Source organism: Mytilus edulis, chromosome 14 (assembly GCF_963676685.1).
Source record: "Mytilus edulis chromosome 14, xbMytEdul2.2, whole genome shotgun sequence".
NCBI classification, from domain to species: Eukaryota; Metazoa; Mollusca; class Bivalvia; order Mytilida; family Mytilidae; genus Mytilus; species Mytilus edulis.
Genome location: NC_092357.1, coordinates 1,025,449 through 1,041,467, shown reverse-complemented (window position 1 = coordinate 1,041,467; position 16,019 = coordinate 1,025,449). Strand labels below are relative to the sequence as shown.

Sequence of the window (16,019 nt, the reverse complement as noted above, 5' to 3'; positions counted from 1 at the left end):
TAACGAAATATACGTTTTGATCGAGGACAATATCGTTTATGATTCTTCTATATACATGATATACTCTTGTTTATATTTACGGCTTACTTATATACAATTTTGAAACTAAAATGTAAAAGTGCAACAACACTATCTACACACTTTAGACAAAGCAAGCAATGATTTTTTTTTTATTTAGGAAACATTTATTGTTTTAAAATATTATTATTTTCATCCCCGGGCGCTTTTTTATAGGACCGTGTGTACATACTTACCTGTGCGGTTTGGGTAGTTTTAAATGATTTTAGATATATAAAAGTTTTAATTTATTTTGCATATCTAAAAAATATAATCGTTTTTGGTGAAGATCTTGATTTAAAATATTGTTTTCGTCCTATGCTTGAACAGATATTTTTTTCATCAATTTTGGAATTGGATTTTTTTTATTAGAAAGAAAAATACCATACCCCCTCCTGCCTTTTGAAGTTCAATGATCATTCCCTAAACATTTTCCATCTGAACGTATTATTTTATTTTAGACACAAACTATATGTTGGTGTACATGCCTAGGACATGCATGAAATATGTGCCACTGGACGTTAAGCAACCAACAACCAATCAATATATAGAACATTGTCTTGTTATAAAGCTGGCATTTAAGGTAACGCCTTCCTCATATTATAAATATAGGTGACCGATCCCCTCAAATATTATCTTGGTGTTTTTTTCATTTCATAATAAACGTGATAAAGAACGCTTGAAAAATTATCGTCACCATCATTCTGTTAAATGACATTATTATATATGTTGCCGAAAGGATATATAAAAAAATGGTGTCTTATTAAATAGAAGGCATAGGCACAATATAACAGGCATCGAAAACTATGTTAGCATGAGTACTATGAACAACTATCAAAGCTAAAGGCTTATACGACTTTCCCGAATGATGATGACTATAACACAGAAGATGATGACGCCGTCGATGAAGCGTTTTCTAGAATGTCCTCCATCCGCAACACTCAGACATAACATTTAACAAACATGGATGCGTCAAACGGTGTAACGTGTGTTTGAATATGACAAAATAGATGCTCACAATATAGCTCGATTAATTTTGTCAAAGTATATATTGTGCAGTTAATAAGTAGTAAGAAAATACAGAACTCTTAATTAATATAAAAGGATGAGGTCAATTCAATTTGAAGAATTCAAGCGTTTTACTATGTTAACAACCATTGTTATGTGTCGTTATACACGTAGTACATAGTTTTGTGTCAGTTTTGTCGATCATTTACTAACCTTGTTCTGTGTATTTATGGTGATTTCCGGGTTTCTTTCCCGTGCAGCATCGCGAAGTGCAGTTTCACCATCCTATACATAATGACATACAATAGTTTTAACATATCATTGAATGATAACGATAGCAGATTATATCAAATAAGAGATTAAAACAACAACGTGTCAATAAAATGTTATTAAAAAAATTAACTGCAAAAAAACGTATTATCATTTAAACGAATGTGTATGTGTGTGTGTATTATATTAGTTAACGATTAACGTGCAGTGAAAATAAATTATGTTTATGGCGGTGTTATTGTCGCCGTCATCTTGTTCAAATTGGTTACGAAAAGATGTTCGGTCAACGTTGACTATCAATACATAACCAACGTCAATATGTAGTTTTGCTCACTCTATGCAATCGTGTTTTCTGTTATTCTATGTAAACCATATCAAATGTTGTGTTAAATAACAAAAAACAGTGCAATTTCAGTAGTTTCGAGTACTTATATCAGTGTGCTCTCATATAATCTTTATTTGGTTTAAATTTTCAGTACATGTCAGTTGAATATTGTTTATGTTTTAGGTTTTTGTCATATGATATTATCTAATTTCATTTAAATTGTCGTTGATTGTAAGCTTCACCACTAGAACTGTTACAATTTGCCCTTGTGTTTTCTCGATATATTGTGACCACAACCTTAGGAAATTTTGTTTAAGTCAACAAACTTTTCCAATATTCTGCAATCTACAATGTTTGTTATGGAAGATTCTAATTTGTCACTTTTCACTAATTTTGCAACCTTACTTTATTAAAGAGTATACATACACACACTATAAAGCTAATTGCGTCTAGTTTGACATCACATATGATGCAGTCAATGAATGTTTTGGTATTGCCGATAATTCAATATAATTGTAAATTTAACTTATAATCCACTGACCCATTCCAATATATTGAGATCAATGTCCCCATCAATCAGCAACTTGACGATTTCTGTGTTTCTGTGATCTACAGCAATGTGAAGTGCAGTGTTATCAAACTGGATAAAAAACAAAATAACTATATATTAACATAATATGAAATAAAACAGGAAGCAATCTATTGGACTAAAGGAAGTAAAACAGCATAGACTAGCACTTAGCGTAAAGTGAAACTGGTACCCGATATCAGAGTATTATACGAATTTGTCATTAGTTAATATTGCATGGTGCATGGATACATTTAAGCTTAATGGATATACATAGATTGATTATTGTTAAGGGATCAGCTAAAGCCCGACTCCAGCTGCGGGAGTTTTTCTCGCTGTGTTGAGGACCCAATGGTGAAATTGATATTGTTATTTCACAATACAGTATAAAAGGAGATTTGGTTTGATTGACATCGAGACCCCTATCCACCTACGTTTAAATGAAGTGGATGTAAACATTTATAAGAAATCGTAAGACCTTTAACAATGAAAACAAACCATAAAGCACGTGTCGGGGTTAAACGTATTTATATGCTCTCAACCCTCCCTTAACATGGGACAGTTGTTTAACAGCACATTATATGAACCTACTAGTAAATTCAAAAAGGCTTAAATCATCAGATTTGAGAAAAACACCAAACGAAAATATATAACTGACGTGTTGTTTATGCATCTCTTGTCTCTTTTAACAAAAAAACCCTCATATTACAGATACACGAATAGCTTATCTATGAATACAAACGTTTTGATGACAAAGCAACAGTATTTATATTTAAAATGTTAAATCCGACATATTATGCTTCAAATTTCTTTTTTTGGCCAATTGTCGAAGCTATAATTCCTACTTGTACAATAGTAATAACACTACATATTGCTGTCCGTTGTGTTATTTTTTTCAAAACAATGCCAGATTATGTTTCCTTAATAATATATAAAAATATAGTGTCTTATAAAATAGAAGTAATAGGCATAATAAAACAGGCATCGCAAACTATATTAGCATGTGAACTATGAACAACTATCAATGCCAAAGACTGATACGACTTTCTCGAATGATGACGACAATAACACAGAAGATGATGACGCCGTCGATGAAGCGTTTTCTAGAATATCCTCCATCAGGAACACTCAGACATAACATTTAACAAACAGGGATGCGCCAAACGGTGTAACGTGTGTTTGTATATGAAAAAATAGATGCTCACGATATGGCTCGATTAATTTTGTCAAAGTATATATGGTGCAGTTAACAAATAGTAATAAAATATAGAACTCTAACTTAATATAAAAAAGGTGAGGTCAATTCAATTTGAAAAATAAATCAAACGTTAAACTATGTTAACAAGCATTGTTATTTGTCGTTGCATATATAAACACGTAGTACATAGTTTTGTGTCAGTTTTGTCGATCATTTACTAACCTCGTTCCGTGCATTTAGATCAATACCAGCATCAATAAGCAACACGGTGATTTCCAGGTTTCTTTGTAGTACAGCATAGTGAAGTGCAGTTTCACCGTCCTATACATAATGACAAACAAAAGTTTTAACATATCATTGAATGATAACGATAGCAGATGATGTCACATAAGAGAATAAAACAACACCGTGTCAATAAAATGTAATTAAAAAAAATAACTGCAAAAAACTTATTATCATTTAAACGAAAGTGTATGTGTTTGTGTATAATGTTATTTAACGATTAACGGGCAGTGAAAATTAATTATGTTAATGGCGGTGTTATTGTCGCCGTCATCTTGTTCACATTGGTTACGAAAAAATGTTCGGTCAACGTTGACTATCGAAACATAACCAACGGCAAGATCAACTACTGGAAGTCATCTCGACCAATCAACGTCTTCCCTAATATGCAAAGCATATACGAATTTTGAACATTTAAATTGCATTATTTGTAAGCTTTAGTACTAGAATTGTTATAATATTAGGTTTTTTTCGATATATAGTGACCTCAACATTTGGAACATTATAAAGTCAACAACATTTTCCATGGTTCTCCATTCTGCAGTGCTTGTTATGGAAGATATCAATTTGCAACTTATCACTTATGTTTGAACCTTAAATGATACTTTACTAAAGAGTAACCAAACACACTGCATCAAGTGTTGTCTAGTTTGAAATCCTATATGATGCAGTACATTTAGTTTTTGTCATTGTAGATAATTCAATATAATTTTAAGTTTAACTTATAATTCACTGACCAGTTTCTTAATATTGAGATTAATACCACCATCAATTAGCAACTTGACGATTTCTGTGTATCCATGATTTACAGCAATGTGAAGTGCAGTGTCACCACTCAACTAGAGAAATATAGTATGATATGAAATAAAACAGGAAACAACTTATAACATTAAAGGAAGTAAAACAACATAGACTCGCACTTAGCGTAAAGTCAAACTGGTACCCGATATGTATTACAGTATTGTCGTTATCTTCAAGTGCAGTATTAAACAGGAGATTTGGTTAGGTTGTCATTTATTACCAATCGTAAGATCTCCAGCGTCACTGATGAGTATAATATGTAGACGAAACGCGCGCCTAGCGTACTAAATTATAATCCTGGTACCTTTGATATCTATTTACACCACTGGATTGATGCCAGGTCGACGTTTTCGTCCCCGAGGGTATCACCAGCCCAGTAGTCAACACTTCGGTGTTGACATGGATATCAATAATGTGTATTTTTTTTTATAAATTTCCTGTTTACAAAACTTTGTATTTTTGGGTAAACTAAGGATTTTCTTATCCCAGGCATAGATTTCCGTAGTCGTATTTGGCACAACTTTTTGGAATTTTTGATCCTCAATGCTTTTCAATTTTGTACTTTTTCGGCTTTATATATATTTTGATATGAGCGTCACTGGTGTGTCTTACGTAGACGAAACGCGCGTCTGGTGTACTAAGTTCTAGTACCCTTGATAACTACTTTAACAATGAGAACAAAGAATGTGGTGGGATTAATCATTTTAGTAAGCGCTCAACCAGGGTCAGTGGTTTATAACTTCAATTGTTACTACTTTACTAATGAGTATCCACACATACAACAGCAAGCGTAATTTGTTTACTTTGACATGTACATATGATGCAGTATATTTGGTTTTTGTAATTGCAGAATTAGCAATATGATTATAAGTTTGACCTGTCCCTTTGTATTAAGAACGAAAACAGCATCGACATATTGTATGGTGCACGGATGCGTTTGACTTAATGAAGATACATTAACAAAATATTGTTTAGGGGACAACTGAAACCTGACTCAAGTGCGGTATCTTTTCGCTGTGTTAAAAACTGATTGATGACATTGATGTTAAAATTGAGAATGGAAATGGGGAATGTGCCAAAGAGACAACAACCCGACCATAGAAAAAAACAACAGCAGAAGTTCACCAACAGGTCTTCAATGTAGCGAAAAATTCCTGCACCCGGAGGCGTCCTTCAGCTGGCCCCTAAACAAATATATATTCTAGTTCAGAGATAATGAACGCCATACTAATTTCCAAATTGTACACAAGAAACTAAAATTAAAATAATACAAGACTAACAAAGGCCAGAGGCTCCTGACTTGGGACAGGCGCAAAAATGCGGCGGGGTTAAACATGTTTGTGAGATCTCAACCCTCCCCTATACCTCTAGCCAATGAAGAAAAGTAAACGCATAACAATACGCACATTAAAATTCAGTTCAAGAGAAGTCCGAGTCTGATGTCAGAAGATGTAACAAAAGAAAATAAACAAAATGACAATAATACATAAATAACAACAGACTACTAGCAGTTAACTGACATGCCAGCTCCAGACTTCAATTAAACTGACTGAAAGATTATGATTTCATCATATGAACATCAGGCACAATCCTTCCCGTTAAGGGTTTAGTATCATACCATCATAACATATATACAAGAACATAACCCGTGTCATGCCAACAACTGTTTTTTGAATAAATGTGTTTAGTTCCGATGCAAAGACCCTGTAAGTGAATCAATATTAATGCCAAAATATACAATCTTTAATGACCTGACAACAGTATCGTGACTATACTATGCTGTTAGTTTGTAGAACAGTTTTAAAAGGAGATTTGGTTTGATTACAAACGAGACAACTATCAACCTATATTCATATGAAGTAAATGGAAACATTTATAAGCAACCGTACGGTTACAAAAAAGAGAGAACAAAGAATAAAAAATGTGGCATGGTTAGATATGTTTAAACATGCGCTCAACCCTCCCATAACCTTGGACAGTGGTGTAATCCCTATAATCGTAATTAAACTACATAGCGTTATCCATTGTTTTTTTTTTCAAAACCATTAGCTTGTTTTATAAATTGAAAGGCACTCTTTATCTGTTTGATGCATATGCTTTCATGATTATAAAGATACTGTCATACATATACGACGATGTGGTATGAGTGCCAATGAGACAACTCTCCATCCAACCCTGGGACAAAAACATCATTAGAATCAAGAATAATACACAGATTTTTATAAAATGACTATACAATAGATATACATGATTTAACTGAAATGATGACTAGCTTTAGATAATTCATCATAGATTGCTCCGTGTTGAAGGCCGTACATTGACCTATTAAGGTTTATTTTATTTGAATGGAGAGTTGTCTCATTGGCACACATATCACATCTTCCCCTACCTAATGTAAACAAATGCTAAAAGATCGGACGACAAATATAACTATTTATTTTAGAACAACATCGCTTGACAACGGCTACAGTCCGGCTGAAATTTTGATCAGGCGAAAACTAAACACATAGGTCCCAATCTGACAATGATGAAGTTAGTAGGAAGTTGTGACACTTTTCAATTCTCACTGAAAAGCCTGATACTAAGTTGTTAAATATAATTTTAAAACAACTCCTAATGAATGACAAAAGTAAACTGAAAGATAACACAGTAGATTAATCTGATAAATCTAAGCGAGAGAGAACATAAAAACCTCCAGACGGCCAGGTTAAATTTATAAATACAGATAAACTGCCCCATTCATGGGAACATTTATAAGTTCTTATATCAGTTATTTCACACAACCTGAAGACGGTATTATAAGTTCTATACCTATATAGAGTTATTTTCTTTCAGAACGATAGGTCATTCTTTTTCAGAATCAACCCGGACAATACCATGCTTCAATGGAATACATGAAATATGCTCCGAGGCATAAAATAATGACCTGTGTGAGGTAATTTTCGTCCTTGAAAAGTTTTTTGTTGCCGATTTGAAAAAAAAATATTTAAGGTTCAATCGATGATAGGTGTAAGAGAAACTGTCATTGTCTGCATTTAATTTTATAAACAAATAACGTGAAGTATTGTTAATTTATCGCTACAAAAAAGAAACATTTTCATATACGTGAGATGAATTTTAATGTAGACTTTCATAAATGAAAGCCAGATTTAACATATTCGTGTGTAAGATTTTGAAAATCTTATTGAGTCACACTGAATAAGTTGATGGATTTTTGGTTGCTTGCTTAAAGTCTAGTGGCAAATATTTCATGCATGTTCAGGACGATACACACTGAATAGGAAATCATACTTTGACCTACATGTACTTATATTCGTCTTCGTGTCAGTTCTTAGCTTTTTTAAATTTATGTATACCTTTTACTCTATCAAATGTCCAACTAATAAGATAATCTCATTTTCTATTAATAACATAAACGTAACTCACATAAAGGTCGGGTGCGGAGTGTATATTATTATATCCTGATTACTTATTAATAAAACTGTATTGCTATTCAAAAGACAATCTTTCTGAATTTTTGATTCGATTCAATTAAAATTGTTAAAAAATAACCGCTTTTTTGCGATAGAAATGACATAACAAATAGAAAAAAAACAACATAAAAAACATACGCCCTCCCCCTTTTTCCATAATCTAAATGGTACAATAAATTACTTACAATGTGTCTTGTATTTGTCATATACCGTTATCGGATGGTAACAATACAGTTGTGTCTTACTTCATGCAGTTACAGTAATATTTTTATTGTGTATGGATGATAAATTTTAAAAGGTTTATATCTAAATTAATTAGTGAGTTCTACATGAGCCGTAGGGCGTATTAAAACCTGAACGCATAAGAAAGAAATATTCCACTTTAGTGTTGTCGGTAAAAAAGGATACTAAATCTTGCAAATTTATATCAAAAATAATATTCTTTTGACGGTATACAAGTAAGATAATGCATATGTTAAGGTTTTTCTTGTCGTAGAGCAGACATCGGGGTGTCAGTCTTTCATTTGATCAATCATGTCACCCCTCGGTGTAACCTTAAAATATGCATTATTTATAACTCAATGAACTACATGTAACTCTAAAGTCTTGAAAAACACCAGGGTGCATCTGTTAACTATTAAGTTGCAATTCTTATTAGATGCTTACGTTACTATATACTTCTTCTTTGTTTGAAAACTGTTAATGATCACTTTTGGTTGTTAATTTTATTTTGTTATAAGGGGAGGTTGATTTTAAGGGATATAATTATGTACAGTTCAATATTATTTTCTAAACAAGCAGAAACATAGTTACGACATTTCACATATAATTCAGCTGATTCGTGCATTTTTTCCAAAGAATGGTGGGTTTGATGATAAAAACATGACACTTTGCACAATGGTAGATCTATATATGGTAGTCAATTTAAGCTATGGACCCACACGGAAAAATCCAATATGGCGGCCATTTTAAAGATGGCTGCCAATCAGTCAAAATATCAGTTACCAGTTTTAAATTACAGCAAATAATAGTCAAATCTAATATTTTTAAAGCATAACAAATGTAATTCAATGATTACAGTAAGTCATGGCGGAATTTAAAACTTTACAAAAAAAAGGCAGACATTTCAAAATGTCCGCCAAAAATGTTAAAAAAAAATAACTAACATATGGCTCAGTTGATATTCATTTCATTCCTCGAATTGATATTTGCAGTTGATACTACGTTCTAAGGATCGTGTTTTGATATTTTAATCAAATATCTAATAAATGGAAACATTCAGACGTTTTCATGACGCCTTTATTATTTGTTTGACTGTGTACCATCTAAATCACAAAAGATGATTTTAAATAAAGACGAATTGGTTTGATTGCTTATGAGACAAATCTAGACAAGAGACCAAATGTCAAAAAATTAACAGCTATAAGTCACCAACGGCCTTCAACTATGAGTAAAGCCCATACCGCATGTTTTACCTCTCCTTGTCCGATTCATAGTACACGTTTTTTTTCCCAAATACATTTGTCAATGCTGTGTGATTTGATCCTTGTTTATTTTCATATTTATGTTGTTTACAAATGAGTTTTTAAAGCAGTAGTATACATCATACAGAAATGGCAAACCCGATTTCATTTCAAACTTTAACCTTTGGTCAAATATAAGATAACAAAATTAAAAAAGATGTTGGTATACTTAATATATACCAACATGTTTCTAATTTGATTATACTGAATATGACTCATTAAGCTATTTAACCAATAACACTTGCTGATCGACCCTCCTTGAACACCTTAGATCATCCCCCAGTTCTATGAAAGGGTTCAAGTTGCTCATGGTGTCTTCCTCATCTTCTTTAAAACTTAAGCAACAACATATTTGCACAGCAGTTTTAAAAATGTTTGCCAAGTTTAACCCATTTAGTCTATGCACAACTCTTCACCACATTTGAAAAAAGAAATTTACATAAAATCATAATCCTCCCACATTTTTATACACCGCTGGAGTATCTTTCAATCATATTGTATGAGCTCATTCAAAATGCTGATACCTTTCTGATTAGTATCCAATAGGGTATATATTCACTTCCTATGCATGTTCTGCATTTGTACGGTATTATTAATAACATTCAACACCATAGCCAAGCCTTCTTATCTTACAAGTGTTTAATTATGTTCATTGCTTGATCTACATATACCATTTTCAAGTAACGTTTACAACACTAGAACTGTATAGATAATGGTACATGACATACTATAGCACACATACACTATGATAAATCGGATAAAAATGCTACGAACCACAGAATAAGCAGCATAATAACACCTTTATACATTAGAAGGACATTATCTGAATCTTATAACATCCAATTTGGCATCAGCACTAACAAAGGAAGATTGATCACAATTAATAATTGATACATGTCAAGGAAAACAATTGACACATTGCTGGATTGTACTTAGAGAATGTCGATTCGTAGTGACATATTTGACCTCTTACTGAAACATTATTCAATGCGGATGGTCATTTGTCTTGTAGGCTTAAATGCGTGGAATGATGGCAAGACATACTTAATATTTTCATTGTCATCTGCTTCAACCCATCTTTATTATCATGTTGTTGACTAGATGTAAGTATGAATCGCATTGTTATATTTGGTTAGTGCTAGGATAATTCTTAGTCTATACTAATATTTCTTGTTAATATGCCATAGCATTAGTACAATAAGTTGTGCTGGCACCTTATATATTGGTCAAAGTATCAGATAATACAAGAGAAATACAAACATTTCGAACCATTTCGTTAAGACGAACTATTCAAGTTCGACTGAAAAAAATGCTGAAATAAGGCAATGTTAGTCCTACGTGTGTGAACCGATTCTCTATCTGTAGTTGTTGGCAATTAAGTCCATGGCTGGTGTTGTAAAAACATCAGAATTCGAGACAGGGTTACACATGGTAAATATTCAATCTTCTAGTTCAGTAACTGAATAATTGGATCAAACTTGTACATAAACGACATCATGACTACATCATGTCTGTGTGAACTATCTGTATGTGCAGCTTATTCATAGTTCCATAGTCATACAAATATGTTGTAGTTGCCCTGTTTAATTGCATCAACAAAATAATATTTGACTAGATGAATTACTGCATTGCTAATGGCATGCCCTGAGGTCATGCCAAGCATCATATAATTTCAATTATGTTAAGATTATTACTATGTCCTCTTTCACTTAATCATAAAGGCGATGTTTGAGTCTTTCATTCTAGTGTAGATAATTGAAAAAAAAACGCCAGTGTCTACACGTCATTCCTGTTATAGGCTACATTTCTGCAAGATGGGTATCACAGTAACAATTTTCTAAAATTTCTTTGCAAATATTTTAATGTTGAGAGAGCCAATGTTGCCTTGCTTAAGTATAACATGTATAGAAATGTGGCATGTAGCAAAGGACACTTAGTGTTACTGATGATATGTCAAGACAAAACTCGTCGTAACTATATGTAATGCATATGTGATGATTTTAATATCATACGGCGATCATCTTGGAAGAAACCTCCATTTTGAAAGTTAAACTTTGTCCATAGGTATTATTGTACTAATGATCCAGGACTACTGACATCCCAAATTTTAACACGTATAAGTGATATTTGCTGATTTTTATTTTTTTTCGCGGCCAACTTAAAAAAAACCTGCTATATTGAAATTGCTAGATGTATTCATAGTCTTTACTGTTTGAAACACCTCTCACTACTGTCACACCAAATTTGAATCTGAAACTGACCTTATATTAGTTATTTATGCAGATTTTGATATTTTATGGCGGGCATCTTAAAAAAGCCGCCATATTAAAATTGCAAGGTGGGTCCATAGCTTATATGTTTTGAAATACCTAGAACTACTTCCATGCAAAATTTGGTGCTTTTATCCATCAAACCGACATTTTTTTCACCAATGAGCCGGACTAATATATATGCGACGTCAAATAGTTAGTCGCAGCGGCACACATGATTACGCGTAATGCTTCCACAATCCTCGACATCCTAAACACGGCACCAATGTTAGGTTTTCAGTTCTATAATTCGAGTTGCATTTCGGTTACGTTGAATCTAATGGAACCAATACTGTATATTTCAATGTTATATGCAAATACAAACATTACCATAGTTACAATATTCTACATAAATACGTGACGTCACATATATTTACGCAGTATGTTCCTGTAATCTTCGACATGTGAGCTCAAAACTTTATAGTTATATTAGCTCATTGGCGGATCCAGGGGGTCCGGGGGTTGGACCTCCCTTTTTTGGCTGATCAATGCATATGCATGGGAGCATATAGCTGGAACCCCCCTCCCCTCCTTTTCACTCTGGGTTGGGAACACCCCCTTTTTTTAAATGGCTGGATCCGCCACTGTGGATTAACAGTGATAACCAGTATCATGTATAACTATATCAAAGAAATGTATTTTGGACTCGCCAGTATAACATTTGTTTTCACATGTTGATTGCTTGGAGATTTAGCAGCTATTATCTTGCCTAGTAATTTCCAGTTTCCTTTTGTCCGGTCCCATGTTTGTCATTAAACTAGTACACTTTTAAGTTTTTTGACCAGCTGAAATCCGTCTACAGGTAAGGGCTTTTTCGCAGTATTGAAGACCAACCCTTTGGTAGCCTTCAGTTTGGGTTTTTTTTACTCTTTCGGCGAGTTGTTGACACATTCCCCATTTCAGTCTCTATTTTGCATTGACTTATAAATTTGGAAAGCAGGTCACGGTTTGACCTCAAGTTTAGTAGTTTAATAGTCTCACGTGACCGTTAAAATTCATTTAAAAAACGGACGAAACAAACCTCATTTTTACTCAGTAAATATTATTGTCGTAATAAAAAATATTGACCCAACTTATCTTGAATATACATAGTTTTTACTCGTCAAATCTTACACATCAAATCAAAATCCTTTATTCTTTATCTTATCTTCAAACTTGGAGTTTGGGTGAAAATTGTCGAGTCTCCCGATCGAAAAATTTAAATATTTACGAGGAAACTAAAAATGATGGGCTGAATTTAAATTTAATAGAGCATCTCATTAAGACAAACACTCGATATAAATATCTCGGCAATAGAATGTTGGATACGCAAACGTCAAGTTATTTTCGATACGAAGCGGTGGTTTTTATGCCGATTTGTGTAAGTGGTTATCTCCCCTTAATATCACCAGTCAAATATAAAAACCAAGCAAAATGCATAAAAATGATAAAAAGGAGTTCAGTTTACAAAAATTAGAAAGAAAATAAACGAAACTCGATTTACAACAATGCTTTGATAATATAAAGAGGAGATACTTCCCTATTTTTCAGAGAAGAACTAAATGTTATAATTAAAAGACAAAATATTAGTAAAAAAAAACAATTCAGAAATGTGGATAATTGCATCTACATATAAAACCAAAAACCTAGCTATTAGATCTGGCTGATGAAATATACTTTGCAATATTTATAATTGTATATGGGATCACATCTAGTAGAATTTTTTTAAACACTTCTGATAATATTTAATGCAATAAAACATATCTTATACAATTCGAATAATCTTTCTGAAAATTGATAGAATAATAGTACTGATCATTTATATTTTATATTCTATAAAGTGGGACCAAGAGTGACAATAACTTTCTTCGAAAAAAGAGAGCCTTTAAACTGAAGCATATGTAACTGTTTCTTTGTTGAACAGTAAAATACTGCCTAGAAAATATCCTACAAATTTTATACCAAAACTATTGACAGAAAATTCTATAAAAAATAAATGCTTAAAATTATAAGTGAAAGTGACACAATTTTGAATTCCAAAATCATTATCATTATAGAACTAATTTATTAAATTAGCTTGCACAGTAGCCCTTTGTCGTATTTCTCATTATATAGATTATGAAAGTAATTTTTTGGAAAAAGAATGGAGCTTCTTCACTTCCGGTAGCTGTACCAGCTGCTGTATTGTATATATATTTTACTGGAACAATTGGATATTAATCTCAGAAATGAAATGAAATTGGTGGGACAAATCTTGTGTATTTCACTTTAATAATGTTCAATGATGATGAAATATGACAAGAATTTGCCAAATAAATTCAATTTTGTAAGAACATATCTTTTGACTTAATAAGCTAGTTTTTGCTCTTATTATTGTAGCTTACTTAGTAAAGAGAAAATAATTTAAGCAAGATTTTAACTTATAAAATATAAATACAATTAACTGACCATCATTTCCTTTTTTAGTATGTTTTATCCTCCAGAAATTCTCTTTGCAATGCATTTCTATTGCTTTTTTTGTGCCTGTGTCCATCAATAGGCTAACAAAAATTTGTCAGATTTGTCAGAATTTCCCGAGACGTATAGTTTCAAACGCAATAAAGAAGATCTTTGTTTGTTGTTTCACTTTTCCAATGTGTAAATATTTACTATGTACATGACCCTGACACATATTTTGTTTTTAACGTTGCATGACGTATGTTGGAAAAAGAAAACAATGTCACCGTCAATTTGTTTAGGGGATCAAAAAGGGTTTTAGTTACTTTAAAATACAGGTGTCGTATGGAATTGTGACAAACCACAACTTTTAATAAAAATTTTATTCATATCTTTAATAAATTCAGTATTTAAGAGTATTTTTGAAACAGGTACAATAAAAGAAACTAAACTTCATTGTTTTGAAGTAGAAACGCAGCTAGAACCAGATACAAATTGACATGGCTGGTGGTCACTAAAATTGATGTATAATAGTAAAAATGATGGCTTCAAAAATGAGTAGAAATTTGAAATAGGTTTCCCGGTTTCATTTAAAATTGTAACCGTTCTTTTCCTTATTTGGATACGCAAACGTCAAGTTAGGAAAAATCGATTTTTTTGGAGAACAAGAAAGATGGCTATTTTTTATTAGAACGGACAGGATAAAGGAATAGCAATAACAAGCTATATTTTATAATGTGTGTATGTAGTAAAGAAATTATATTGGTCAAAAAACCTACAAACTTTAAAATTTAATTATAATAAAAGCATGACAAGTTGAAGAAAATACTTTACACGTCAATCTTTTAGCCGATTGATTTGGCGGACTTTTTGACGTTAGTGCCACCTAATTAATTTCCCCTGCTATTGTTGCTGATAGACCTTGACGACAACGGACGTTTCCAAGAACTTGCTTTCCAACTGTATACATCGACAAAAAAGCTTAGCAAATGAGTTTTTTGTGTAAACCATCACACATCAGCGTTACCACCATCGCACTTCGGCGTAGCTATCAACAAGATAGCGTCACAATGACACCATCGCACTTTGGCGTGATCAAAAACGCACTTAAAGTGGCTCGGCATATTTTTACGCATTTTACGACGAGTGCCTTGGAAACGGTCGCTTTTTAGGGTCTTCTTAAAAATAGCTTTGGCGACCTTGGAACGCAAGCGTGTATGAAAGCACCCTTTACGGTGTAAACAAGCGATGCAAAACATTCTACAAAACAGAAAATACGTACGGTCAGAAATATACAGTGCTTTCTTCATTTTTCACATAATATACACGATTTTAAAAGCATAACATTATAAAAAGGGAAATATAGATACTGACATGTACGACATCGACGGTATCTGATGCGTTCGCTTCCAAACACACATTCTGATCATACACGTTCGCCCCTAAAGTCCGTTCGCACTCTATTTTCATTATAATGATATCAGCTTAAAATCTTTATTCCTGAAGAAAGTGTCATTATAATAGGCCAACGAATCCAGCAACACATTTCACTAAATTGATTATTTATTTTACGCAGAAATAAAAGGACACTTCAATAATTTGCTGTTTTCACTTTTTCATGTAGATGAAAATTGACCAATCGTAACCGGGACGTGGTATTCCGACCTTATATCGGTCTATGATATTACCCTTCAATACTGCATGCTTTGTGGAGGACCGTAAATTGTTCAGTTTGACATGCATGTCGATATTTTGACTATAGGACACACACCCGCAGTTACCGGGCAGTT

General features: G+C 32.7%; 1 protein-coding gene across 1 annotated transcript in view; it reads right to left on the bottom strand.

Annotated features, from left to right (window-relative positions):
- Positions 1–16,019, bottom strand: part of LOC139503351 (26S proteasome non-ATPase regulatory subunit 10-like) — a 38,888-nt gene that overhangs the window by 21,191 nt on the left and 1,678 nt on the right. Inside the window, exons 3-6 of the mRNA XM_071293123.1 lie at positions 4,446–4,547; positions 3,649–3,747; positions 2,202–2,300; positions 1,279–1,350 (exon numbers count right to left, since the gene is read on the bottom strand). Of these exons, the coding sequence (XP_071149224.1) occupies positions 1,279–1,350; positions 2,202–2,300; positions 3,649–3,747; positions 4,446–4,547 (372 nt within the window). The remainder of the gene's footprint in view (positions 1–1,278; positions 1,351–2,201; positions 2,301–3,648; positions 3,748–4,445; positions 4,548–16,019) is intronic.